At 53.0% G+C, this 26721-nt stretch overlaps 9 protein-coding genes across 9 annotated transcripts; 6 read left to right on the plus strand and 3 right to left on the minus strand.

The window, feature by feature from the left end:
- Nucleotides 1-18: 18 nt before the first annotated feature.
- On the minus strand, nt 19-3305 carry BO95DRAFT_457444 (putative C2H2 transcription factor; the record flags this gene model as incomplete). Its single annotated transcript, XM_025588481.1, has 5 exons — nt 19-920; nt 970-1114; nt 1169-1435; nt 1488-3063; nt 3157-3305. 5 exons carry the CDS (start codon nt 3303-3305, stop codon nt 19-21), a joined length of 3039 nt encoding a protein of 1012 aa, XP_025436905.1.
- Nucleotides 3306-5169: 1864 nt separating this feature from the next.
- irs4 lies at nt 5170-6636 on the plus strand (the record flags this gene model as incomplete). Its single annotated transcript, XM_025583159.1, has 1 exon — nt 5170-6636. One exon carries the CDS (start codon nt 5170-5172, stop codon nt 6634-6636), a length of 1467 nt encoding a protein of 488 aa, XP_025436906.1.
- A 1235-nt stretch (nt 6637-7871) lies between these two features.
- Nucleotides 7872-10752, plus strand: BO95DRAFT_468826 (uncharacterized protein; the record flags this gene model as incomplete). Its single annotated transcript, XM_025589389.1, has 9 exons — nt 7872-8005; nt 8341-8489; nt 8542-8752; nt 8807-9383; nt 9435-9473; nt 9535-9603; nt 9656-9915; nt 9972-10642; nt 10709-10752. 9 exons carry the CDS (start codon nt 7872-7874, stop codon nt 10750-10752), a joined length of 2154 nt encoding a protein of 717 aa, XP_025436907.1.
- A 1183-nt stretch (nt 10753-11935) lies between these two features.
- Nucleotides 11936-13655, minus strand: BO95DRAFT_17929 (uncharacterized protein). Its single transcript, XM_025580866.1, has one exon. The coding sequence runs from the start codon at nt 13508-13510 to the stop codon at nt 11978-11980; it is 1533 nt and encodes a 510-aa protein (XP_025436908.1). The 5' UTR covers nt 13511-13655; the 3' UTR covers nt 11936-11977.
- Nucleotides 13656-14891: 1236 nt separating this feature from the next.
- spb1 (rRNA methyltransferase spb1) lies at nt 14892-17800 on the plus strand. The gene is made up of 4 exons (XM_025583844.1): nt 14892-15046; nt 15103-15252; nt 15327-17037; nt 17092-17800. The coding sequence occupies exons 1-4, from the start codon at nt 15029-15031 to the stop codon at nt 17646-17648; spliced, it is 2436 nt and encodes an 811-aa protein (XP_025436909.1). The 5' UTR covers nt 14892-15028; the 3' UTR covers nt 17649-17800.
- Nucleotides 17801-18504: 704 nt separating this feature from the next.
- Nucleotides 18505-20659, plus strand: dot1 (histone methyltransferase DOT1). The gene is made up of 2 exons (XM_025587734.1): nt 18505-19114; nt 19220-20659. Exons 1-2 carry the CDS (start codon nt 18525-18527, stop codon nt 20181-20183), a joined length of 1554 nt encoding a protein of 517 aa, XP_025436910.1. The 5' UTR covers nt 18505-18524; the 3' UTR covers nt 20184-20659.
- Nucleotides 20570-21817, minus strand: BO95DRAFT_447939 (ATG16 family protein). Its single transcript, XM_025587735.1, has 3 exons — nt 21521-21817; nt 21030-21394; nt 20570-20909 (listed from the first exon to the last, which is right to left on the minus strand). The coding sequence occupies exons 1-3, from the start codon at nt 21603-21605 to the stop codon at nt 20751-20753; spliced, it is 609 nt and encodes a 202-aa protein (XP_025436911.1). The 5' UTR covers nt 21606-21817; the 3' UTR covers nt 20570-20750.
- A 100-nt stretch (nt 21818-21917) lies between these two features.
- On the plus strand, nt 21918-23541 carry rab7 (Rab family GTPase YPT7). The gene is made up of 6 exons (XM_025587736.1): nt 21918-22260; nt 22343-22396; nt 22473-22568; nt 22653-22832; nt 22899-23046; nt 23114-23541. Exons 1-6 carry the CDS (start codon nt 22231-22233, stop codon nt 23221-23223), a joined length of 618 nt encoding a protein of 205 aa, XP_025436912.1. The 5' UTR covers nt 21918-22230; the 3' UTR covers nt 23224-23541.
- Nucleotides 23542-24070: 529 nt separating this feature from the next.
- On the plus strand, nt 24071-25802 carry BO95DRAFT_375695 (DMT family transporter; the record flags this gene model as incomplete). Its single annotated transcript, XM_025583155.1, has 5 exons — nt 24071-24193; nt 24321-24545; nt 24630-24695; nt 24852-24924; nt 25006-25802. The coding sequence occupies 5 exons, from the start codon at nt 24071-24073 to the stop codon at nt 25800-25802; spliced, it is 1284 nt and encodes a 427-aa protein (XP_025436913.1).
- Nucleotides 25803-26721: the final 919 nt, after the last annotated feature.

Raw genomic sequence — 26721 nt, forward strand, 5'->3', positions numbered from 1 at the left:
AATGCACAATGGTATAGCTCACACTTGCGAGACTAGATCGGCCAGTCTGGATAGGATAGACTTAAGTTTCCGGGATATGCCCCATGACATCAGGTCGACAAACGTCTCGCTACCGGCCCGCAGAACACCAGCAGGACCCTGCGGCGCGCAGATATCACCCACCCCCGTCAGGACTCCCTGGATGGCTTGTCCTTCCCTCACAAAGATCTGGACCAGCTCGTCATCACAAGGCTGGTCGAGGTGTATAACAGTATTCTTGCCGGTAGCAGGACGTCCCCGGTCGGCTAGTTGAGCACAGCATGAGCCATACGCCCACAGCACCAGTGTCGCCAGGAACACAGCGACCGGCTCGTGGAACGCATGGCTGGTGTTCCCCCGCGCATGGAGCAGGGTTGCACCGGCATGGATGATCGTGAGACGGGCCTTGTATTGGTCATGTTTGACCCATCGTAGTATGTAGTGCCATTCCAGGCTCTGTTGACGCTCGCTCCAGCGAATCTTTTCCGTCACGAGCGAGTGGGCTAGCGATCGAATTTCACGGAAGGGTGCAAGTAGAACGATCCGAGCCGAGTGAAGATGCTGGATCGTTGGGTTGCGGAGATCCGCCGCTGTAGCGACCGTGCTGTTGGCGGCCCAGTGGAGTATGTCCAAGGAGTCGCATGCACTGTTGCGCCATTTCGAGTACGAGGGAATCCCGGGAAGCCAGACAGAGCCCGAAGGGATCGCCGTTTGCCGAGACTGTTTCTTAGCGGTCGGGTTCCAGAACGACAATGGTCGGCGAAAGTAATCGCCGACTTCCCACATGCGTTGGTAGAGAGCATGAATCAGCAGGATATGGCCCAACTCCCCAAGATCGGGTACTAGTCTCTTTTCAATGTACATAATCAATACTGCATCGTATAGGGAAAGCTCGGGTTGGCCTAAGACATGTTAGACACTGAGATCGTACTGCACAAATGGCTGTTGTACCTGGACTCTGTTCAAAAATTCCTTGCCAGGCATGAGCTGACTCTGCTTGCCAGAGACTCTCGTGAGCAGGAAGCGCCGCTTTCGCGTCCTCAAGCGAAAAGGATGGCTGTCGATCGAAGTGATAAGCTATAGTACAGTCCACAAGCTATGGCACCTGTTAGCAAGTTCCTGGCATGTTGATACTGTCTAGGCATTATACCCATACTAAGTAGGCCGTCCGTCGTCTGACCTCGTCCTCAATCCAGACCAGCCAGTTCTGCTCTGGTGACTTGTCATGCGATACTGATTTCAATTGTCGGGAAGATTTCAAGAGCTTGGTGCGATTCAACTGACTGGTCAAATCACCGAACCGATCGAGCGCAGAGACTCTAGCCCTTTCATCACTGTTGTAGAGCAATCCAATGCAATTGAGAAGGTTTGCTTGGATAAGCCAGAGTGGTGCCTGGTCTTGGTAGGATTTTTCCTTCTATTCATCTCTGATTAGTTGCAGGCAGACCGTAAGAGCACAAAATCCTCACCTCAACCATGATAGCTCGACGAAGAAGCTCATGGAGCGCAGAAACACATTCGTCTGAATCGTGGAGCCTAGCATAGTGGCTACCTATTGCCGCCAACGCCAAAGTCACTATCCAGTGACATGTGTTTGTACTAAATGTAGGAAGGTGAAACATAGGATAGACGGGTTGGAAATGGTGAAAGTACAGGTGGACAAATTCGGAAAGTACAGTTGCACTTGGCAAATACTCGGACTCGAATCGCGAGAAAAGGACACTCTCGGCGCAACACAGCTGAACGAAAGCTTTGTGAATCTTCTCGTAGGTGGTTATCCCAATCAGAAAACTTGGACCAATTTGGATATCGTGCATGGCGGTGTCTTCGATCGTAGGGAACATATATTGACGGGGCACATTTTCTCTGCCACGAGAACTGAAGCCATCAGGGGAAATTGCGGAGAAATCTGACCAGACATCTTGGTGCCGTCTGGATTTTGACAGTCGAGGTTGAGCTGTGTCCTCTGATAGGTCTGCCGGTCGTTTCGTGGCGCTGGAGAACGTTGAACGACTCGAGTTGTTAGGGCTGTTCTCGTCACTGATTAGTGAAGTGTGTCCTAACGGAGATTTGAAAATATTTTCCTGACTTCCATTAGTCGGATGGATCACCGGCGGATACCATGTTGCATAGTTCATGAACCCATCACGGGCTTCATGTCCCGCGTGGTTCGCTGTAGGAGTGCGTTCGATGAATGTATCATAGGGCCCCTCCCCAGGAAGCCAGTTCATCGCAGGAACAGCTGAGTTCATCGTGTCCAAGAATGGCCCTGATGATCCGAGCTCTCCCTGCTGTGCTATTGTTGGCATGCTCGCGTCATTGCCATGACTGGCTGAAACTGGATGTGGGACGCTCGCTGAGCTCATGGGCTCGGTTGTCTGATTCAATAAATGTATGCCCTGGATAGCAGATAAAGACCTGCGTGATCTTGCTTGGTCGGAACTGTCGCCAGTAGGTCCACGCGTCGTGACTTGGGTCATATCAGATTTCCCCCTGGAAGAGATTAAGTTGGGCCGAGTTGACTGTTTGATCGCATTGACCTCTTGCCCGTTGTTATGAGAGCCGTTCAATAATTTCTCTGGGGCCTCGTCTTGATGTGAAGCAACCGGATCTACGGACGGCGATTGGTCATTTCTATTGAGGAGGTCGGGCCCTGGCAATTGAAGCTGGAACTGTGTCATTTGGTAATGAAGAGGCTTTTCAAGGGACGTGTCCCCGCTGTGCGGGGAACGTGCAGCAGAACCTTCAGCAGATGTCGATGTTATAGCAAAAGAAGACTGCCCGTTGAACTCCTCGTCTGGGATCAAGCCTGACTGCACCGCTTCTTTTCGAGCTTTAGCTTTCGAACGTCTCTCAGTTGGGTACAGACATTCGAGAGATCGGTTCTCGCAGCGCGCACATGGCGTCCCGCCGCTGCATCGCACTCGTGCAAGTGCGCATTTGAAGCACGCCCGGAATGTCTTTACTGTGATACGATGGGTGCGATCCTTTCCACCTTCAATTCCAGCGTTGTGGTGGCTGAGCTCATGCCGGTGCAATGTATCTCTAACCAAGGCCCGTGTTAGTCCCCGCTGAAGACGAAGGCGACGAATGAGAATAAGAGAGCATCTAAGAATGCAAGATAAGACGGCAACATACGTTCTCGAGAAATGGCGGCCACACTGCGCGCACTCGAATGGCTTCTCTTTCGTATGACTGCGGAAATGGCGCTTTAAATGCTCCGGTCGTCGAAAGGTACTCTGGCATATTGAGCACTTCGTCAGGCTCGCTGTGGAGCCCTGTTGCATTTCTTGATCGTAGGAGTCACCTTCATCCTTTGCTGCTGCCTCCTCAGATTCATGGTGGATCAGAGCTTCTGCAGAGCCAGAGCTCAATTAGTGGACTCAATCATATCAGGTTCGAAACGAGAATCCAGCGCACCTTGCCCAGCGTCGCTCTTCACCGAGGACATGGCGTCGCATAGACGAATTTTGATTCAAACACGATCCGAGCAAGTCATGCATGGCAACAGATAAATTGGCGATGTAGACAGGTTACGGAGTTGAGAAGCGAGGATCATCACCAGACAAACAGCAAACTAAACCCATTGTGCCATGTGGTAACACCCTGGTCGCATCTGATCGGAGGAGATAGTACCCCACGAAAAATGACGAGGAATGGGAAAAACAAAAAAGAAAGAGAGAGAGAAGAGAAAAAGAAGCAAAGAGCTGGCGGGGGAAAGTGATGATCGAACAATAGGAGTGCAGCAGGGAAGTTCAGGGACTGCCACTGCCCCGGACCAAGTCACGTCGTCTCATCCTTTGCAGCCTTTCGAGGAAGCGGGGAAATGAACGGTCCTAAATCGAGCCTAACCGTTTAGCGGCGCTTTTTGGGGTCTCCGGGGCCCACGAGTCGCCCCAGCCTCCGCATGCTCGCATGCTCGCATTGGCGCAGTCGGATTAGTCTTGCATCTTTGGGGCCTCGGTTCGGTCGATTTTTCCGCCAGTCGTCGGTTAAATATCCGCATGTGCCCCGGATGCTGGAGTACCCAGTATACCACAGTGTAACTTGTAAATTGCGATAAGTATGTGGTCAAATTGGTTGCTGCATTTGTCGTGACGCTCTTCCCCTGTGCTGTCAGTCTTTGTCAATGGAACGTATGATGCAGAACAGTATGTGGTGTGGAAGGCTTCAATATTCCTCAGTGAGTTGTTTCGACGGGTATTCCCAAATAGCCGAGAGAGAGTGCAGAGACTTGACTGTTGTTAGGAGGTGTCCTTCTTGCGACACACATCATTATGTGTATAGCACATAGCCATGGCAACGTCAGACCAAGAGTAGTAAATCCTGTCTAGAACGACTACGGTGTAATTATACGAATGAGCAATAACTACTCCGTACTGCTCCAGTTTTGCCAAGTCAATCCTTGATGTTGCTAGCCGTAACTTATTGGAGATTAACAGTGTACTTTAAACAAGAACCCTCAAATCCTGGACAGATAGCTATTGAACAGAGCTTAAATCCGAGTCCACTATAGCTCACCGTGAACAGCACTAGCATCACACTGTTTAGGAGTGCTGTACATAGTTCAAGGTTGGATATGACTCTAAGTCAGAATGACCTTGCTGCTCCTGACTGGGAAGCGCATTGATTATTTTGCCCTGGGCTGGGCAACGCACGGACGCTGTCTTGGATTAGCTCAGCAACGCTACAGCCAAACTCCCCTAAGCCTGAGATGGAAGAAGCTTTCCGGTCTGAGTCTAGCGCCCTACTACCTACAATCAACCCCCTACCTCTATCAATCGATCTACTCCGTACTATTCACCTCTCTCCATTGCTCGAATGACGTTGTCGTGAGAAAGGATCCTTCCTACCAACCTAAACCGACTCGAGAGGAACGGGCAGCGGCGGTACTTCTTCTGGTCCTGACTCTCCCCCCCACCCGCGCGAAACCTTGGAACGGGCATTCCTGCCTAGACATGAATGGCGAGTTCGACACCCGCTCTGGACCGCCGGCTGTCTCCCCATGTGTCCCCCAGCCAAGTGAGCAGCGCAAGCAGCACGGTGACAGCTCTTCAAGGAGCGACAGCAGCTTTTAATGCAACAAGGTCTGCAAACAGACGCCCCCCTCTTGCCAATCACCAATCTGGTGCCCAAAAGGGATCGTTCAACATGAACTCTTATGCCTCTGAGTTAGCCTCTCTTCGCAGCAACCAATCTCCAGAGCCACCCGAGATTGGTTCAGTCAAGGACAAGATTGGCAAGTTCAGTGCATACGGAAAACCTGACGGCTCTAGGGACGCTCCCCTCAAAGTACCGGGGGACATAGGGGGCCTAAGACCACGTACCCCGCAGCAGATCGCCGCCCAGCTTGCGGCGGGGAGATCCACGCCTAGCAAGAAACCAGCTCCTACTCCACGCAGCAGCAGCAGCGCCAGTGTTGACCTTCCAATAAGGCCTGGCGGAGAGCGCGAAAAACCACAGCTCCTAGCACCGAAGCCTGTGTGGGCCACAGCTGCGAGCAAGGCCTCATTTGAGAAGATCTTAAAAGACGAGCAGGTCCCTCGACTCGGAGACAAGCAAATCGAGCGAAAACCTGTCAGGCCGGGTTCTGCTCTATCGGACTTTGCGCAGCTGGCTGCAGCAAAGTCTCGACCACCACCAGTGCCTCGAAAACCTTGCCTGAATCCTACTAGCATCGATGTCAATCCGGCATCGGAGAAACCGAAGAACCTTCCCCGATTGCATCCAGCACTCCCTTCGGGAGATCCTATCAGGCCCGACGAAAACCCACCATCATTACCCCCGCGACCGAGCGAAACACCATCATCATCGAGAATAGACCTGGCAGGTCATCGAGCTCTTCTGAGCAGTAGTGATGGCCGACCGCGACCCTCCAGTCCAGCCTCGGCGTCTATGTATGCGAAATCAGTGACCAACAGTACTCCGAGCCTACTTGATAGTACCTCTGAAGGAGTACTGTCAGATGCAATTGTAGCATCCTCATTAGCATCCACCCGAGCTTCACAGGAGAAGAAAAACGCCCCACCTCCACCACCCCGGCGTCGGCCCCGGTCACGTTCAATCGTGCATCTGGGCCACACCAAGAAACATGATCACCCGCAATCGTCCAGTCCTTCTACTGTGCTACGGCAGACGCTTCGACATCCCAGCAGCTCGGATGAAGATGAGGGGTATCGCCAGCATAAACACATAATACGCAAGCACCCCCACAAACATCATGAAGGTGACCGAAAGCGTTGGCGGAGTGAGGTCAGTGAAAAAGACCGGAAGAAGTACGAAGGAGTCTGGGCGGCAAACAAAGGATTGCTTGTGCCTTTGCCGTCGCAAGTCCCACCCGGCTCATTGCCCCCCGACGCGTCCGAGATGGTAGTCAACCTTGTGGTTCGCGACATCTGGTCTCGCAGCGAGCTTCCATCGCATGTCTTAGAGCAGATCTGGGACCTGGTTGATCATCAGAAGAATGGACTTTTGACCCGCGAGGAGTTTGTGGTGGGGATGTGGTTGATCGACCAGCAGCTAAAAGGGCACAAGCTCCCCGTGCGGGTCCCTGACAGCGTTTGGTTCTCCGTAAAGCGGATATCAGGGATAAGAATACATTCGCTGCCGCCGTCCTGAAACTGATCTATAGGGGAGCTTGCATTAGACCAGTAATATCTGGTTGCAGCCCTGGCTATATAGTGCAATAAATTTTGGTTAAAAAATTCGTTCAGACCTAACCGGCTAACTCTAAGACTCGATAGTCAACGCCTGGACCTACCGTACCGGACGCTTTACATGTACCACACCTCCTAGGATGGTGGCGACGGCCGGCGGGACTTTGCAGCTTCTGTGATTGATAAGGCCCTTGTGCTGCAGTACTTTTGTTTAAATATTCTGCCCAGTGTCGATCGACCCAGTCTACATCCACCACCCCATTCGGCAAAGGTTAATCCTCGGGATTTTCGCGGAGACCGGCTGCGATCGGATTGCAGGTTGGCCGGCAGTCAACAAGCAATCGCCTCTTTTCTGGCAGATGCTGTTCATGCCATCGGCAATGCGAGAATGCCCAGAGACTGCATTGCATTCCAGAGCCTCGACCCGACCCGCAATAATGATCGGATTGAATGTGCAAGACAACAGATCTTCACGTGACATCAGACTGGTCATTCCAGACGGTCAATGCAGCTTACCGGAACAGGAAGGAGCTTAGTCCAACTTAAATTGCTGTCGGTCGATCGATCAAATGAAATAAATATTGGAAAAAAGAAAAAGAAAAGCACTTCGATTCACCAATTTTACACCGAATCAGTGAAAGAACCACAAATCGTGCTTCAATTCTCCGAGTTATGCTAACAATGCACGAATTGGGGAAAAGCAACAATACTTTTTTCGCCTTGTGCAAATTGACTATTTGACTAATCCACGCACTTGCTGCGCGCCACTCTTGGAGGATCGTCTGTCAATGGAAGCAAATCCCGAAACACCCACGCTTCGGGATTTGAATCTATGGACCTCGAGGATGAGTAAGCCCGCCGCCGCTCACTCACTCACCAGTCCAATCCAAACCAAACTACAGCCCAGTTCGCCCGATAATGCTACTGTGTACGAGTATATCAGACCACTCTTAGGATCTGTCGATTTACCCACCCAACCTCCCCCCCGATTCGGTTGGCTACCCCGGAAAGCTCCTGGATGGTTATTTCTGCGTGTTTCCCGTCTCATTCTCCCCAGTAGTCCTCGAGTTATGCGCTCCTGGAAAACCTCTATTTAGATCGTGGGTGATGGTAGCACGCCCTGCGGCCGTTGCATGATCTTCCTACCATTTACTCATACTACCCGCTGCAGCTGTGTGTCTCCAGTTCACACCCAAAATGGCCCTGGACGATTCCCAGCAGCCGTACCAAGATGATGGAGTCACGGCAGTTACACAGCCTAGAGCTTCCAAGCCCGCGGTTGTCCGCAAGAAATTTGCAAAGCCTCCAGTCAAAGTAGCGTGTCTTGCGTGGTAAGTGGCGTCGCATCCACCTGGAACTTTGTGCAAGCACTGAGCTTGGTTTTGGTTGCAAGCGACTTGGAATCTTCTCGTCTTGCCGTTCATTGCGACTGATTGATTGTCTATCTCAGTCGTGCTTCCAGAACGAGATGCGATGGACAAGACCCCTGTACAAACGTATGTATTCTCCCCTCCACAATTCGCAGTTTTCCAGGCCATAGCCTTCATCTCAAGGAGACACATTGTGCCTTACTCTGTTACTTCAGCCTTCCATGATGGCTCTCTAGACATCCGCAGCGTCTCGCCAAAGTATATGCTGATTTGATCGTGGTGGCAAAGTGTCTTAGCAAAAAGCGAAAGTGCTCCTACCTACCAAGTAAACGAGGAGGTCCTCGGAAAAAGAAGAAGCCCTCGATTCCTTCAGACGAGGCTGTTCAGCAAGATGATGAGCAGAGCGCCATGATCACCCCGCCGTCCTCTGGGTTCAATGATGATTGTAAGCAAGCTGACCCAAGATTGCCAATCCCTCCCAGCTAACGACGATTCAGCGCCGGAAATGTTCGGCCAGATTGACGTATTGTCAATTCCGGGGGCGGGGCTCAGAAGCTTGGACTTTTCTTCGGATGTGCACTCGATGTTCACAGATCTGTTCGTCCCTAATGGCGAGAACAGTATCCCAGTACAGATGGAACCGACCCCTTCGCCATCGAATGTCTCCTCGCAGTCTTTGGTCAGAACTTATGGCAGTGAAATAGAGATGTGAGTAACCATCATTTGAAGCGAGCTTATTACGTCCTCTGACTTCGAAAACAGCTTGAATGCTTACTACGAGTTCGTTCATAATTATTTTCCTATACTTCCGCCGAGATTCGCTCCTCGCGTTCCGGATCGACCTTTGGACGGCGTTGGTTCATTCACAGAGTCCCCCTCAGAAGAACCCGTGATAACTTACCGGCCTCAATCCCCTCTCAGCTGTGCAATTTCAGCTATATTAGCCTTAGTGCCGCATCCGAACGATATTGAATCGTCTAGCCCCGCCTCTGTGGTCCGCCGCCGAACATACGCTCAGATGTTTGCGCAAATGGCGAATCTAACTATCGAGACCGACTGCGAGCTGCAAGCCTCGACCACTGATCCTGCACTGGCGCTGTCCAACGACCGACCTCTTATTGACCGAGCTGCTTTCCATCCTCAAGCGCCCGTGGAGCTTGAGAGCATTCTGGCACTTTTGGTCCTTTCAGTCTACGAGTACACTCAACGGGGAAACCTGTTGAAAATGCGGTACCGTGCCGGTCAAGCCTTGTCTATAGCTTTGGATATGTCTCTGCATTCACTCAGCGACGATTACGATGAGTTTTCTGAAGCTCGGAGAAGAGCTTGGTGGATGACGGTGAGAAGTTCGTACCCTGGTTCTATGGTATTGGTGTCTGACTCTCAGTAGTACTATTGTGTCCTCCAAGGTTCCATTGTTAGCGCCACGGTAAGTTCACTGAAGATTTATGCATGTCCTCCGAGGAAGTGGCTAACACGCGGGTTCTCAGCCGCTCTCCATCGTCGCCAACGATCCCCAATTTGTCACGCCGTATCCACGCTTCGCTGCCGACCCCGATGTGAGTCAACCCAATTTCTTGGTAGCACTTCGATCTCTGACGCTTTTTGCAGGGCTGGTCCGTCTTGATTCAGGCTCAGCAGGTGCTCGTATCGGCAACCCAATTCGTCGTCGACCTCAACAAATGCGTCTCAAGCAGAACGAACATGCAGTACATCTTTGAAAGAATGCAACAACTCGATTCATGGGCCAGCTCCGCATTAGCACAGTCAAACTTACTCCCCATAGTTCCGCAGACTATGTCTCGTCGAGGAGATTTGGAGTCCATAACAGCTCAAAGTATACGCGCGATCTCGCGCATCAAGCTGTCAAGGTGAGGGTCAAACCTCGCACATCGAGATTTCACGCCCGTGCTAACCAACATTGTAGCGCACAAATCAAGATCCACCGCTTCAGAGCATTCTCAGATATACCCATTTTCATCAAGAAGCACTGCGATCTAACCGCAGCCACCACCACCACCACAAACTCCATACCAATTGAGACCATCGAAAGCCCAGCGACCCAAGACAGCATCACCCGGGTTGGTTGCGCCTGCAGCAGTCTCGACATGTTCCCGCAGTCCTCATCCGACTATACCCCTTCCTCCGCATCCTCGACCTCGTCCGATTTCTCCTCCTTACCACCTCAGTACTCATTCACCAACGAGTTCCCATACAGCAGCCAACACTCGGCCAAAATCTGTCTCCGGGCCTCCCTCCTGATCTCGCAGATGTTCCACTGTCTCCCGATCCCGCAGCCGCTGCTCTCGGGGGATCACCAACCATCCCCACCGGGCCTCCAGCAGCTGCTACCGAGCCAACTTCCCCGCACTATGCCGTCGTTCGCATGCTGTCTCATGCAAGGCAGCTATGCCATGCTGATGATCTTCTACAAGGCCCGCGTCGAGAAACAAATGACCCCACCGGACTACGGCGGCGGCGGCGGCGGCAGCAGCCCGTCCGATCGACTCATCGAGGAGATCCGACAGGGACTGGAACGGATCATCGCCGCGGCGACCAATTACGCGATTGCTTTCGAGGCGCTGGACGGCATGAGAGGTACGCATAACCCCTACTTGACGCCCCGGGCCCGGCGACCGTGCCTTCGCGCTAACAAACTCCTAGATGAAATCGAAGGTGCATACCACACGGCGTTCATCCAAGCATGAAGAGAGAGTCCAAATCTTTTCCTTTCAACACAACCCCTATCTAATTCCTCCCGTACATACATACACCCTTCTCCCCCGCCTCAAACCTAATGAGATCCCTTTATCTACACACCTTCTGTAGAATTTTCTTTTCGTTTCTCTCTCTGCCCCCCTTCAACTTCAAAAAGCAAAGCAAACGAATTCTGCATGCCCTGGCGTTATTCAAGAACGAGTCCGGATATATGCGTGGACTGGCCTAGTTATGGGTTTTGGTTTTTGAATCAAGCAATCTAAGCAATCCATTTATCTTACCTTGTATCTTCTGTTGAGAAAGCATTTAATAATGAACTCCAATTCCAGGATTTTCGTCTAGATGTGTTGCTGGTTTGACTATCGTGGAAATGCGGTGCACAGCGATACTGCAATATCCGGTGTTCGTAGATGATACTACTACTTACTCACCATCCATACAACCCTATACATATACCTCATACCTCATACCTCATACCTTACACCCCGAGCCAAACCAAAACAATCAACTCCAAACCAAGACTCAAGTCTCGAGGATCGAGAACCGGATATATTCCACAAGGATCTCCAGCTCAAACTCATATAATAGATTCCTTGAAGCTAAAAACAAGATATTTCTATATTCACAAAACCCGCCCGCTTATTTTCAAACAGCAGCAGAAAGAAAACCCCCGTAGCGTAAAAAAATGATGTTTTGCTACGGGGCGGCTACAATTTCGACCGGATCCCCTCCAACCGGAACTTCACATCCTTCAGAACCTTACTGGAGGGTTTCCATTCGTCGAACTGTTGGAGCAGTTCCATGGTTTCGGCCGTCAGCTCGCGGCGGACGTACTCCTCCTCGAGGAGGCCGCGCATGGCGAAGGGGAGTATGTACGGGTTGGCGGGGGAAGGGGGTTGCGTGCGTTTGATGCTGAGGAGGGTTTTGGTGGTGGCTGTTGTTGTGAGCGGGAGGGCGGTGGTTTGGAGGGCGAATTGGATAGCGAGGCTGTTTTTCCTCGCGGGTCAGCATTTCACTTGTTGCTTGTTGTTTGTTTGGGGGAGTGCAGAACATACCGGTAGACTGCGGGGTCGTCGTAGAGGCGGGAGTGGCCTTCGCCGGTGTAGAGACTTCCTGCTAACGGGGAGCTGAGTTCGCGGATGAGGCCGTGGTCTGCAATGCCGAGGTTGCGAAGCTTCAGGACGAAGCCGACTAGGTGTGAAAGACTGAGAGTGGTCAGTGTATGCTGAAGTGATTGAGGATCAGTGGGTGGTGGCATACAAGCTCGGAGCGTGGACCCTGCCGTCGACAAAGGCTGCGCGGTAGATATACGGATGGGTCACAGGGGTGAATAGTGAGGACTAAAGCGTAATTAGACTCGTTAATAACTGGAGTATCAAACAGCGTTAGAAGGTTGCATACCTCCAAGGAAACCAACTGATCGTCAATGCTGCCAATGTACGATATTCGCACCCCAAAATCTAAGCATGTGCGCAATGCCGCTTCATAATCCCTCGAAACCTGACTGTAGGGCAGGGCAAATTCGAAGAGCTCGCCCGCTGAACCACTAATCCATCGAGATCTGTAGTCGGTGAACGGGCCCAGATTGACGCCCGCCATGGCGCATATACCGACACGGGATGCATTGATGCAGCCAAAGGATATCAACTTGGCAACGAGCATGATTGCCACCGGAACGCCCTGGCTGTGACATGCAATCAGAATGAAGTCCGCCGTTCGGATCTCCTCCATCCAGTTTAGTAGCAGCTTCCATAACAGTTCCACGCGCTCGGCTATACGGCCCTCGCCTTCCAAGGCAATTTTGCCTACGTCGCATTTGTAGCCAAAGTCCTCTGCCCACTTGTGTATGGCTTCAGCTGCCATTGTTGAGAATCTGATCGACGTTCCGGTTGGCTGTCCGAGAACACTCCGTATTAGAGGAGCCGGAAAATACCCGTGTACACCTATGGCGAGTGCCTTCTTGATATGCGGCGGATCCCGGACCATGTAAACATGCTTGTTGTCGGCTTGTTTGTTATAATGCAAGTAGCGCCCTATCGTCTGGAGTATGCCCGGCTTCTCTTCCAAGGCAAATGTGTCCTCGAACCGCGGAAGCACTTGGTTTGGTAGGACCTTCTGGAGTTGTTTTGTTGCTACAGTCTCAGACGGCCCTTGGCTTGGAGCGTTGACATCTGCTTCGGCTCGTGCGGTAGCTTTGTCAAGTAGATTAGCAGTACTCTTAGAAGCCTTAGCTTTGACGCTTCCTTTCTTCACCGCCCCCACCCTAGGCTCATTCTCAGGCTCAGGTTCCACGGCAGGCTTCTTCGATGGCTCTTGAGTCATGGAGGCTTCGGCTACCTGGGCATCTTGCGACTTGCCGGGTTCGGAATCCTTCGAAGCATCTCTAAACCAGAAGCTCCACCCGGAAGCCTTTGTGTTGGGATCTAGTGGTTTAACTGGGCCATCTACCTCCCCTTGCATCTCATGCTCTTGGCTCGGTGCAGGTGCTGCATGCGGGACAGAAGATGTGGGTGTGTCGGTTCCACTGGAGGGTTCGATGGGAGTATTTTCCGGGGTCTTTGAGGCGGACGAGCCATACCACATCTGAAGCCAAGACCGCTTCTGGGCTGTCCCAGAGACCTCAGATGTTTCGGCGGACTGCTCCTGGTCTGCTTCTGTTTCTGCTACTGTTGGATTCTGGTCTTCTATCGTCCTTTCTTCCTCTTTGTTGTCTGGTGTTTCCGATGGTGGCTCCTCTGGCTTCGCCATTTGGTCTTGTGGGCCAGATCTATCAGCTGTCGATGATCCATAGAGCCACGAAAACCACCCGCCTGCTTGGGAGCCAGACTGTACACCGGAGTCTACACCTGCAGCACTGTCGCCCGCGACAGCAGTCGTGGGGGCTGTGTTTGACGGTTCGTTGCGCGTACCCTCCGCCACAGCTGAGCCTCTGTCACTGGGTGCAACCTCCTCAACTGGATTCGCTGCCACTGTAGTACGATCTGATCGGGCGTCGTCTGCCGGAGTCGACGCAGTACCATCTGAAGCTATATTGATTATGGTTGTTGTAGCGCTGGCGGGGAGGGAGCGGCTAGATGCAGTATCCTTTCGAGTCAACTGGAGAGATGGATGGCGAGACTGCCTGGGGGCCACGCTCAGTTGGGAAGTTGACGAGGAGGTGAGTCGCGGGGGTGTTGGGGAGATGTTCTGGGCGGCGGAAATGCTCTCACGGGCAACCTCGGTAACCGGGGCGGCTTTAGATGCTCTTGAAACGACCGGCCAGGCAGTTGGGTACCAGCTCTGTGTCTAGGAGAGAGGCAGATATCAGCTACACCAGCCATGGCCCCATAGTTGTTCCGGCAACGCTATGGGGAAATCCGAGACTCACCACACCGCTTCCTCTCTTTTGCGCACGAGCACGTTGTTTGGCTGTGGAACCGGAGACCGCACTGTCAATTGAGGATGTAGTCGAACGGGCATCCGCGCCTGGCGGGCTGGGCTTTACTCTCTTACGAGATCCCATGGATGGCATGGAAGTTTAACAGTGGCATCACCAAAGACGTGGGGTGGGAGGGTGTATGGAAACCGATATATTGCGGGTTAGTGGTAGGGGGTGGGTGGGGATCGAAGCATAAAGAAGCCTTCTTGTTGGAAAAGGGTGGGCACGAGGCCTTCGTACTGCAAGTAAGTATGGAAGATGAAAGACCTAGCAGGCTAATACTAGTAAATCTAGTAGCGAGAAGTGATGCCTGCTGGAAGGGGGGAAGGTTGAGGATGAGAAGTGATTTGGTTGGGGGTCGAGTTGTTCTCAAGGCCGAGGGGCGATTGGCCTGCAACTCCTCCTTCCCTCCGTAATAACAGTCAGTATGTACTGTATTCCGTACTCCGTATACTATCAGTTACAGTACGGTGATATCACGTCACATGCTGACCGTCTCTTTTTTGCGTCCTCAGGCACGGAAGCAGAGACAAACGCATCAAACAGCAAACAGCAAACTCACATGTGGCTCAGTCCCGCACCGCCACACCCAAAGACCAGAAAGGGGAAATTTTTTATTGTACTGTAAGTTTCGGGGCGGACTGTGGAGAACATTTGAAAGGCCTGGCTCAGCTGGCTGGCTTACTCGATCCATTCAAGCCCGCCCGATAACTTTTTTTTCCCGTGCATAGAGAGAAAGCAAGTTACTCCAACCAACCCTTTCTTTCTCTCTCTTTACCAACTCTTTCTTTTTATTTCGCCAGTCCGGGTCTTGACGTCGAGACTTTCTCGACCACCCGCTTATCACAATGGCGATTCAAAAGAAGGTATTGTGGAATCCCACCGCGTCTCCAGTGAAGCAATTTGGACTGACAACAACCAGCACGGTAAAGGTCGTTTGGATAAGTGGTATCGCCTTGCGAAGGAAAAGGGATACAGAGCTAGATCTGCGTTCAAGTTGGTCCAGCTCAACAAGAAGTATGGTTTCTTGCAGAAGAGCAAGGTCCTCATCGATCTTTGCGCGGCGCCCGGTGTAAGTAACCAACCTACGGAATATCTTCGATTCGGTCTCTATTGGGCTGTTGAATTTGACTCTCTTCTCCATAGGGTTGGTGTCAAGTCGCTGCAGAATGTATGCCCGCCCAGAGTATCATCGTCGGTGTCGATCTTGCTCCCATCAAGCCTATCCCCCGTGTGATCTCGTTCCAAGCCGATATCACAACCGACAAGTGTCGCGCCACTCTTAGACAGCACCTGAAGCATTGGAAGGCGGATACGGTCCTTCACGATGGTGCCCCCAACGTCGGTACGGCGTGGGCGCAGGATGCCTTCTCCCAGTCCGAGCTGGTGCTGCAGTCCATGAAGCTGGCGACCGAGTTCTTGGCCGAGGGCGGTACATTCGTGACCAAGGTTTTCCGGTCGAAGGACTACAACCCCCTGCTGTGGGTCTTCAAGCAGCTCTTCACCTCGGTCGAGGCGACGAAACCCCCCTCTTCCCGAAATGTGTCGGCCGAAATCTTTGTCGTCTGCCGCGGCTACAAGGCCCCCAAGCACCTGGACCCCAAGTTCCTCGACCCCAAGCACGTCTTCGCCGAGCTCGCGGACCCGACCCCCAACAACGAGGCCAAGGTCTTCAACCCGGAGAAGAAGAAGAGAAAGAGAGAAGGTTACGAAGAGGGCGACTACACACAGTTCAAGGAATGCTCGGTCTCGGAGTTCATCAACACCACCGACCCGATCGCCATTCTCGGTTCATACAACAAGCTCAGCTTCACACAGACCCCCGGTGGAGATCTCGCGCTCGCCACCTTGGATCGACTAGAGGAGACCACAGACGAGATCCGCAAATGCTGTGATGATTTGAAGGTCCTGGGTAAGAAGGAATTCCGGAACTTGCTCAAATGGCGTCTCAAGGTCCGGGAGAAGTTCGGCCTCGTCACGAAGAAGGGACAGCAGCAGAAGGGCGAAGAGGCCGAAGAAGTTGCGGAGATCGCCCCCATGGATGAGGAGCTGGCTATCCAGGAAGAACTGCTCCGCCTCCGCGAGAAGGAAACGTCCAAGATGAAGAGGGAAAGACGCAAGGAGAACGAGAAGAAGCGCAAGGAAATTGTCCGTATGCAGATGCACATGACGACGCCCATGGACATCGGTATGGAACAGCTGGGACCCGGCGGAGACGATGCAACCTTCTCCATCAAGCCTGTCGACCGGAATAATGCCCGTGATGTCATCGCAGCTGGCAAGGAGGCTACGATCGAAAGCGACAGCGAGGACAGTGACGACGAATCCGATATAGAGGAGAGCGACGAAGAGGGCGACCGCCTTGAGCGCGAACTGGACACTTTGTATGAGCGATACCAGGAGCGCAAGGAGGATAAGGACACTAAGCTGCGGGCCAAGAAAGCTAGAAAAGGCTACGAGGCTGACGAATGGGATGGCTTCTCGGATGAGAACAAGGGAGATAGCGACGATGAAGAAGAGGAGGAGACTAGTGCTGCGGTAAATGGCGTGCAAGCACCGAAGTCTGGATCGCTTTCCAACCACGCCGCGCTATTCTTTGACCAGGACATGTTCGAAGGTCTCGAGGATATCGATGATGTGGAAGACGAGGAAGAGGAGGAAGAAGACGACGATGAAGAGGAAGATGAAGAAGATGAAGAGGAGGATGACTCTGAGGAGGATTCTGAGGACAGTGCTGTTGAGGTCGACAACCGTCGTAAGGCCAAGCAGGCCAAGAACTCGAAGCAGAAGGCCGAAGACTCCGAGGATGAGGAGCTTGTTCAGCTCGAGGACCCGCGGAAGGCCAATGGACAGCTTGGTAAGTCTTTCTACTGTCTGTCAAGGCTATGAAGACTAACATGTACACTACTAGACATCGATATCATTACCGCAGAGGCCATGGCTCTGGCGCAACAGATGGCTACGGGTGAAAAGAAACAGAATGACGTGGTTGACGACGGGTTCAACCGCTACGCCTTTCGGGATGTCGACGGTCTGCCGGAGTGGTTCCTTGACGATGAGGGCAAGCACAGTGCCCCGAACCGCCCCATCACCAAGGCGGCAGCTGCCGCCATCAAGGAGAAGTGGCGTGCTATCAACGCTCGCCCTATAAAGAAGGTGATGGAGGCCAAGGGCCGGAAGAAGTTCAAGGCTGCCCAGCGGTTGGAGAAGTTGCGCAAGAAGTCCGCCTTGTTGGCGGATGACGAGGCTCTGAGTGAGAGAGACAAGGCGCAATCGATTGCGAAGCTGATGGCGCGTGCCACGAAGAAGAAGCCCAAGACGCAAGTGAAGCTGGTGGTGGCCAAGGGTGCCAACCGGGGTATCTCGGGTCGTCCCAAGGGTGTCAAGGGTCGGTACAAGATCGTGGATTCCCGTATGAAGAAGGATATCCGGGCGCAGAAGCGGGTTGCGAAGAAGAAGCAGAAATAGAAGCGCCGAGGGATTGTGTAATGGTGCACAAAATGATGGTTGTTGGCAGTCTGGATTCTTGTAAATACCCTCCCTCAAAATCTCACGATATCTACTGTTGTGCATTTGTTTTGCATGTGTTACTGGGAAGGTGTGTATGTACTGCACTGTATGTAGTCGATAAAGAGCACACCCACCTTGTCTTGTTTGTTTAAAGGTGAAGTGAAACAGAAACCCATAGAGATGCAGAGATGCAGAGATGCAGACTAGACTGACTCGTATCTCACTACTATATTCTTTCACGCTAAGGGAAGGATGCAGCTGAGAGGATCGGGTCCGAAGTGGCGGGCGGCAACTGGCATCAGACGGGGTCTTGGCGGACTCGAGGGAAGGAAGAAGGAAGAAGCATCGAGGATCGGGTCCGGTCCTCCTCATCACCGCCCACCTCTTCTGGATATCATTTTCGAGCACCTCCTAAGTCACTGGAGTTAATCGGCTCCGCGGGAGGGTTTTTTTTTATTCCCTTCCTCTTTCTCTCTCTCCCTCTTTGCCGCCCACCCGCCGCCCGCCGCCCGCCGCCCGCCGTCAACCCGCTTTGTTTTGTACGGCAACCTTACATTCTGCATATTATTCTTCACATCATTTACATACCTACACTACACTACGCTCTTTACTTCTTGTCCTTTTTGCTTTGGGGAAAAGTCCCCCGTACATATGTTGTACCTCGTATCATAAGTTGTCTCTTACTACCCCCTTCCCCCCTTTTACACTTGTATAGTCAATACTTGCATTCACCGTTCACCGTATTTCTTGCATCATATCACCTTCTCCCGCTCTCATACAAAAAAGTGCGACTGCGACCCGCCCGCCCGCCCGCCTCCTGCCCCTCCAACCCTCATGGGATTTTTCGACCACCTCCAAAAAGGAGGGGCCTTCTCACTGCAGCCCAAGAAGCCTCAGATTCGCAAAGTCGTCCAGACCCGAACCGCTCCTCCTACCTCCCGCTCTCCCTCGCACACGCCAGGACACAATCCCTCCCCGCGGACGCCATCCGTCCAGCTCAAAACTCGAGAAGCGTCTGGCAGTCGGTCCGTCTCGAGGGATCGCAACGATCTCCCTTCCTCATCCTCGAAGCGCCGGCATGGCACCCCCATCCAAGGCAATCGCAAGCGTCAAACCCCCGAATTGCGCCTCTCCAGCGATGATGACGCCAGCAGCGACTCTGATACTTCATCCTTCGAGGTCCGTAAACGGGCCCGGACGGGCGACAGCGCGGAGCCGGACCCTCACCGGCGCGTGCGCTCACTGAAGGCTTTCGTCGAGGACAACGGCAGCAGTGGTGGTGGTGGTCCCAGACGGCTGCCCATGATCCATGCGGCGGAGATCACCTCGGCCCAGAAGGAAGGGAATTTCAAGCCGGCGTTTGGAGCGTCGAAGCCATTGCCAGAGATTTTCCTGCAGTATCCGAGTAACTCTCCGAAGGAAAGGTATGAGAACTTCTATCAGGTTCTTTCCTCAAATTTTCTGCTTTTCGTCCCATGTTTTGCGTTTCGTCTGAACGTCGGCCTAACATGATTTTTTCCGGCCTGTAGGTATGACCTTGTCGTTCCCCGCGACAACGACGATTTCAAATCCATCGACGATATCGTTCAAGTCATCGAGATTGTGGCTCAGAACTTCATCCCGGAAGACGAGGTGGGCGAGTTTGACGATGAGACGAATGGGATCAAGCGCCGACTCCGGCGAGCCCTGGCGCAATCGTCCGAAGCGCAGTTCCGGGAAACGGTGGCCGACTATAACCATGCTATTACACGATTGAGGCGCAACGGGAGCATTGCCAAGAAACTCGATTCGATGGGCCGTCTCAATTTGCCGCTGGTGGAGAGAATCTTGAACCAGATCTACTCCCGAACCGTCTCGCCTCGGGTCGAATCACTGCGGCAGTATGAAAACGGGACTGACAACGTTTATGGGGAGCTGCTTCCTCGATTTATTAGCACCATCTTCAAGGAGACGGGCTTGAAATCTGGCCAGGTCTTCGTGGATTTAGGTTCTGGCGTGGGCAATGTGGTTTTGCAGGCAGCGCTGGAGATAGGGTGCGAAAGTTGGGGCTGCGAGATGATGCAGAATGCCTGTGAGCTCGCGGAACTCCAACAAGCGGAGTTCCGCGCGAGATGCCGGCTATGGGGCATTGCCCCCGGGAAAACGCACCTGATCCGCGGCGACTTCTTGAAGCAGCAAAGCATCGTCGATGTTCTGAAGCGGGCGGACGTCGTCCTGATCAATAACCAGGCGTTCACCCCCCAGCTGAACAACGAGCTGATCAACCATTTCCTGGACATGAAGGAGGGCTGTCAGATTGTGTCACTCAAGTCGTTTGTCCCAGCGGGCCACAAGATTCAAGCCCGCAACCTCAATTCGCCCATCAACCTGCTCACAGTCAAACAACGAAATTACTGGTCCAATAGCGTCAGCTGGACCGACGTTGGCGGCACATATTTCATCGCCAGGAAGGATAGTTCCCAGCTGAAGGCCTTTGTTGAAAGCCAAGGGTGAACGGTTCTTGGCCTAGCTGCAACAAACGGGTGCATGATTGTCACGGCAACTCTTGGGTAACGACCGCGATGATTTCTTTCTTGTATCGATGGCTCCCTGGACACACGTGATATATATGTCCATTTTTATTCTACATAGTTTTCATTTTTCCAGATCCCTCCTTGGTGTCCCTGAGTTCGATTTTGGGAGGAATACTCCGGGGCTCCAGGCATGATACCACCTTTTTTTTTCTCTTCGGACCGGCATCTATACTAAACCAGCGCTTTGCTATTTTTCATCCATCGTCAGTTTCATTTTCCGCTCTTGGTCCAGGTTGGGTATTTAGGCCATCGCGCGTGAGCCTGGATCTGTCTCTCTGGACCAACTGCTACTGTGAATAACTAGTTCATGGGTATCATTGTGCATAGAAAGCTCTGACACATATCCTAAAGAAATCCCGCCCAGCCCGATGCTTCTTGGGTACGGGGAAATGATCAAAGCAGAAACTCTTCTGGCAGCGTGAAATAAGGAAATCTCCCACCCTGTAATGTCCGCGTCCCTCACCCATAACCTCTGGGGCGTCTAGATCTACGAGAACCTCGAATTCGCATTCATGGCATCCGCCTCCTGCCCGACCTTGGCCATCCAGCGATCCACCAGGTCCTGGTTTTCTTGCTGGAACCGCGCGGACCGCTCCTCGGCCATATTCAGTTGGAGATTCAGCGACGCCATCTCGTCTTGGAAATCCTGTAGCCACCACCCCCGCATAGGTCAGTCAGTCAGTCAGTTAGTTGAAGGCTCAACATCCACCCCCCCTTGTCCTAAAAACAAACCAACCAAGTAATAGGGTGAGTGCAGCAACCATACCTCCAACAACTTCGCCTTCCCCCGCAACTCCTCATCCCGATCCTTCAACCGCATCTGCAGATGCGCGACCTCCTGCTCGAACCCCTGGAGGCGTCGCCCGTCCTGGGCGTGGCGCTTGCGGAGCCGCTCCAGCTCCGCCGTCATCCGGGTGAGCTGGGCCTGCAGCTCCGAGCGGGATCGTTGCGCCGCGGCGAGCAACGCGAGGAGGGTTTCTTGTTCTTGTTGCGGGGCGGGTGGTGTTGGTGCGGATGGGGTTGGGGGAGGTACATGATGTCTTGTGGTTGTGGTCGCACGCGGACCTTCGCCCGCTGGAGTTTGTAGGCTGGTGGTGGTGGTGGATGCGGTTCGGTCGGCGAGTTGGGTGTCTTTGGTTTGTTTGGGGTTAGATTTGCGGGGAATTCACTACTTTTTTTTTGGGGGGGTTATGCTGGTTGGAGAATCTACTTTGCTGGATACAGGCAACGAGAAAGGGTTGGGGGGAAACGGCGTACAGGCATCGTATAATGCGGTGTTGGCTTTCTCGCGGCGATCGCGAGATGCCAGTGCGGCGGAGTATTCTTCCCGCCAGTGGGCCATTTAGTGATACTGTAGATAGATAGATAGATAGTGGTGGTGGTGGGTGTGGGTGATAAGGAGGGGCGAAAGGTGGTATTGGTTTTGGTCTATATGATAAGGCAGTCATGGATACATGGTGGTGTGTTGGAGGTGTTGGGCTAGGGGTTGAGGGGATCTGGTGAGGTTTCGGAGGGTGCAGGTCCCTTGAAGCGCATGAGGTTGAGGGATGGATGATAATCGGGTGATGATGACGATGGGGTAAACAATGAAAACATGCAATCAATACTTTACTTAACGAATGCTGCAAGCAGACCGCCATCTCCACCGCCCGGACGGACCCTCGTGCAATGATCATCTTGCCCGCCCCATCCACTCATTCCATTGCAGTTCACCGTCCACCGTCCAGACCCAACCCAACCACAAACTAAACTACCTACTAAACTACACTAATTAATCTCCCTCTCTCTCCTCTGCTTGTTGTGCCCCCTTCACTCCACTCACCACCTCCCACCACCAAAAATAAACAAATCCACCATTTCTCCTGCACCCCCATCCTCCCTCGGCATCTCGTCCCAATCGCCCTTCTCCTGCCGCTGGCGTCTCCTCCATACCGCATAGAACCGGTAATACCTTACGCATCTCCACCATGTCGTCACGGAAGAAGGTCTTGTTGAAGGTAACCCGCAACAAATCATCCCCGAAAACAAACCCTTCAACGTTGCGAAAACTAATCTTCGCTCTTGCTTGCTTGTATCTAGGTGATCATCTTGGGTGATAGCGGTGTCGGTAAAACGAGTTTGATGAACCAATATGTCCGTGACTCTCTCTCTCCTCCCTCGCAGCAGCAGCAGCAGAACTGTTTCACTGACTTTCTTTTCCGCCCAACAGGTCAACAAGAAATTCAGCGCGAGCTACAAGGCCACAATTGGCGCCGATTTCCTCACCAAGGAGGTCTTGGTGGACGACCGTCTGGTGACGATGCAGGCATGTTCTCCTCGCTTTTTTACTACCAGCCTCCTAGCTCGCCGTCGTTGTCATTTCTTGGATACTAACTTATTGCGAATATAGATCTGGGATACTGCGGGACAGGAGCGCTTCCAGTCCTTGGGGGTCGCTTTCTACCGAGGAGCCGACTGCTGCGTGCTGGTATACGATGTGAACAACTCCAAGAGTTTCGAGGCGCTGGATAGCTGGCGCGATGAGTTCTTGATCCAGGCTAGTCCTCGGGATCCGGAGAATTTCCCGTTTGTAAGGGATCCCCCCTCTTTTCGGGCGGTGTAGTGTGGTGTGCGGTCACTGACACTGTGCTGGCAGGTGGTGATTGGTAACAAGATCGATGCGGAGGAAAGCCGACGGATGATCTCCTCCAAGCGGGCGATGACCTTCTGCCAGTCGAAAGGCAACATTCCCTATTTCGAGACCAGCGCCAAGGAGGCGATTAACGTGGAGCAAGCCTTTGAGGGTGAGTGTCCCCGCCCGGCCGGTTTTCCCTTGTGCTACGACTGTACTGACCCCCTCGTCCCACGTAGTCATTGCTCGAAGCGCTCTGGCCCAAGAAGAAGCCGAGGAGTTCAGCGGGGAATTCAGCGACCCGATCAACATCCACCTGGACGGTGACCGCGACGGCTGCGCCTGTTAAATACCCTAATCGCTAGACCATGATTTTGGAACGATACTACAACTCCTGTCTTAACTTGAAGAAATGCTGCGCTTCGATTGGTTTGGCTTGCGAACTACGAACTTCTTGCTCCTCTTTCCTAGCACCTGTATATACATTGCGGGTGCCTTTCATGTATCACGCTCCTGTCTCTTTCTGCTGGTTTGTTGCTCGCATGGGTGTTATTGATTGTTTCTTTTTCTGTGTGTCTCTCTCATACTGTAGGAGTCTGAGGGGGGAATTCACGTATTCACACTGTTACACTACTAGCCAGTAGTCAAATTACTCTTTAGTTGGTGGGTTGACCGTCGCGTGCTTATCGAGGTTATCTCGTGATGCTTGGCGGGATGCTATCGGGTTACACCGCCCTCTTTTCACCATTAGTACGCAGTAGTTAACTTAGTTATCAGTACTCCGTAATTTCCCCGATAAATCCTCCCTGCTTATCGCACCGCCTGCTGGCCCCGGTGCCATTTGGACTGGCTTATTGCTGTCGACGCGCTAAGCTGTCTCACTCCTTGCGGCCCTCGCTACTGCCCTCATGACTAGGTCAAGTCGATGACCCTGTTACCCTGTTACCCGGTGAGCCTTTTGTCGGCACGGTCTCCGGAGCGAGTGTCCGTCGCGGTCGCCATTTGAACGGTGTAAGCGGGGAGGAAGAGAGAGGGTTTGAGTTCTTATCTCGACATCTCGGAACCAAACAAGAACACAAGTCGCGTTTCCCCTCTTCGTGCCCTTCGTGCGGTGCGCTCTCACCCTGAGCGAAACGCGCAAACCGCACACATCCCTCCCACGATACTTCCGACAGTACAGGCTTCCTGCCCTCAAAATGGAGCCCTCAACATCCATCCCGCCAACCTCGGGCCTGACCCCGGGGGGTCGACGCACTCTCGGGATCGCATTACTGCTCATCGTGGTCTTCCTCTGGACGGCCTCGAACTTCCTGGCCAGTGTACATACCCCCCTCCCCCCCCTCCTCCGCCCAAATCCCCTCCTTTTCCGGGAGTCAAGTCATGAAGGGGTGGGGGAAAGACGACGCGAATTCACTAACTTAACTTTGTGTGGTGGGTAAAACTTAGACCATCTTCGCCGACAACACCTACTCCAAACCCTTCTTCGTGACCTACGTCAACACCTCCATCTTCATCCTCCCGCTCGCCTCGATCATCGCCGGTCGGGTCTTCCGGCTCTGGCGCGCCGGCAAGCTGTACCGGATTCGGTCGGTGCAGAGTCTGTTGCAGCATCTCGATGCGCATGATGGGTGTTTGGAGGGTGAGGGGAGACGGATTTTGGATCGTGCGGGGGTTGAGGGTAGGAGTAGGAGCAGGAGTGCTGGTGCTGGTGCTGGTAGCAGTAGCTGGGGGAGGGCCGGGGCCGGGGCCGGGGAGCTTTCGTCGGCCAGGTTGGGGTTGAAGGAGACGGCGAAGCTGAGTTTTCAGTTTTGTCTTCTGTGGGTGAGTTTTTGCTTTTCTTTCGGGTTGGTTGACGTTTGGGAAGTGCTAACGTGGCTGGGTGGGTGGGTTTAGTTTACTGTAAGTTGCGCGATGTTATCTTGTTTGCAGGGAGGAGTGTTGAGGGGGCCGGACATGTGATTGACGCGTGGGAGGTAGGCCAATTACTTTGCCATGGCATGTTTACAGTATACAACGGTGGGAAGTACCACCATCCTGACCTCCACGAGTGGTACGTTTACTGAAGAGCAACACCCCCCCCACACCACACTCTGCAAGAATGAAAGAAAAAAACCTAACGAGCAAACCTCAGGCGTATGGACCCTCATCTTCGGCGCCCTCATCGGCGTCGAACGCTTCACGCCCCGCAAACTCCTCGGCGTGATCGCCTCCCTCATCGGCATCATCATCATCTCGCGCCTCGACATCTCCGCCCCTTCCCCTTCCCCCTCGCCAACCCCAGACGCAGACCCGAATCCAGGAGGAAACAGGAGCACCATCCCCCCCAAATCCCCGCACGAGATCGCCCTCGGCGACGCCATGGCCGCCTTCAGCGCCGTCATGTACGGGGTCTACACGATCGTCCTGAAGAAGCAAGTCGGCGACGAATCCCGCGTCAACATGCAGCTCTTCTTCGGGCTGGTCGGCCTCCTGAATATGGTGCTGCTGTGGCCCGGGTTCCTGGTGCTGCACGCCCTGGGCGTCGAACCCCTCGCCTGGCCCGACTCCCCCCGCGTCTGGACCATCGTCTGGGTCAATGCGCTCGCCTCCCTCCTCTCCGACCTGTGCTGGGCCTACGCCATGCTCCTGACCACCCCGCTGGTCGTGACCGTCGGCCTGAGTCTGACCATCCCGCTGTCGCTGGTCGGGCAGATGGTGATCCAGGGGCAGTATGCGAGTGGGGCGTATTGGGTGGGCGCGGCGGTGGTGTTCGGGTCGTTTTTGGTGGTGAATCATGAGAGTCGGGGGGATGTGGTGGACACGCAGGGGAATGGGGCTGGGGAGGAGAGCGGGAGGGGGCGGACGAGAGGGAGGGGGAGGGGGAAGACGGGGGCATCGTCGGGGTATGAGGCTATTTCGGTGGTGGAGGAGGGGGATCATCGCGATTGATGGTTTGTGTGGGGTTGTGTTGGGGGGGCGGGTGTGAAGTATAGACTGCAGAGGACTTACTGGCTCTTTGCAGCGATTTCTTTGGTTCTTTGGTTCTCTAGGATGGTATCACTCACTTCTGGTAGTAGGAGGGGATAATGAGGGCGCAGCTTGGCAAATCTTTACCATGACCACTCGTAGAAGTACTTCATCCATCTTCAGGTAAAAAGGAGGTAGATAGATAGTGTACTGCACCCCAAGGGAAACAACCGACTGCCTAGCAGAAGAAAAATGTACTTGTACACCAGCACTTCCAGAAGAAATAAGAGGCGTAACACAATTCATTTCAACCTAGACTGTCCCTATCCATCCCCGCAATCTGTCATGGATTGAAATACCTGGCATCCACCACCCATCAGCATCACACGGCCAAGGACAAGCACAGCACCTAGCGATGATAGTTTCAGGTCATCACAATCAGGAAAAGCTCCAAATTGAAACCAAGTATACAGTGACAGACAGCTACTATAGGGCGAAAGGGGACAATTCCCGAGTCTCTGTATGGAAGTATGAATGATACCAATCATCACTGCCCTAGATGAAAGAAAAGAGTATGTATCAATCCGGAAGAAATTGCACAGACATCCATCACACCAAGACAATACAAAGGAGGGCGGGCGGGCTGTTCATCAAAACAGGTAGAGAAAGTCAAGAAGGCCAAGGGCTTGCTGTATAGCACAAAATACATAAGAAACATCAATATCACTGCAGTCAACAATCAAAGCCAGAGTTGGTGAACGGGTTGGGCAAAGGAGTGGATAAAAGAGTAAGGAGTCGGTTAAACTCAGACAGGAAATCAATCTTGGCTGTTTCTGTTTCTTTTCTGTCTGCTAATTGGTTGCTGGTTTGTTTTTTTCTTTCTATCTTTTTTACAACTTCT

This window comes from Aspergillus brunneoviolaceus (assembly GCF_003184695.1).
Source record: "Aspergillus brunneoviolaceus CBS 621.78 unplaced genomic scaffold BO95scaffold_102, whole genome shotgun sequence".
Taxonomy (NCBI): domain Eukaryota; kingdom Fungi; phylum Ascomycota; class Eurotiomycetes; order Eurotiales; family Aspergillaceae; genus Aspergillus; species Aspergillus brunneoviolaceus.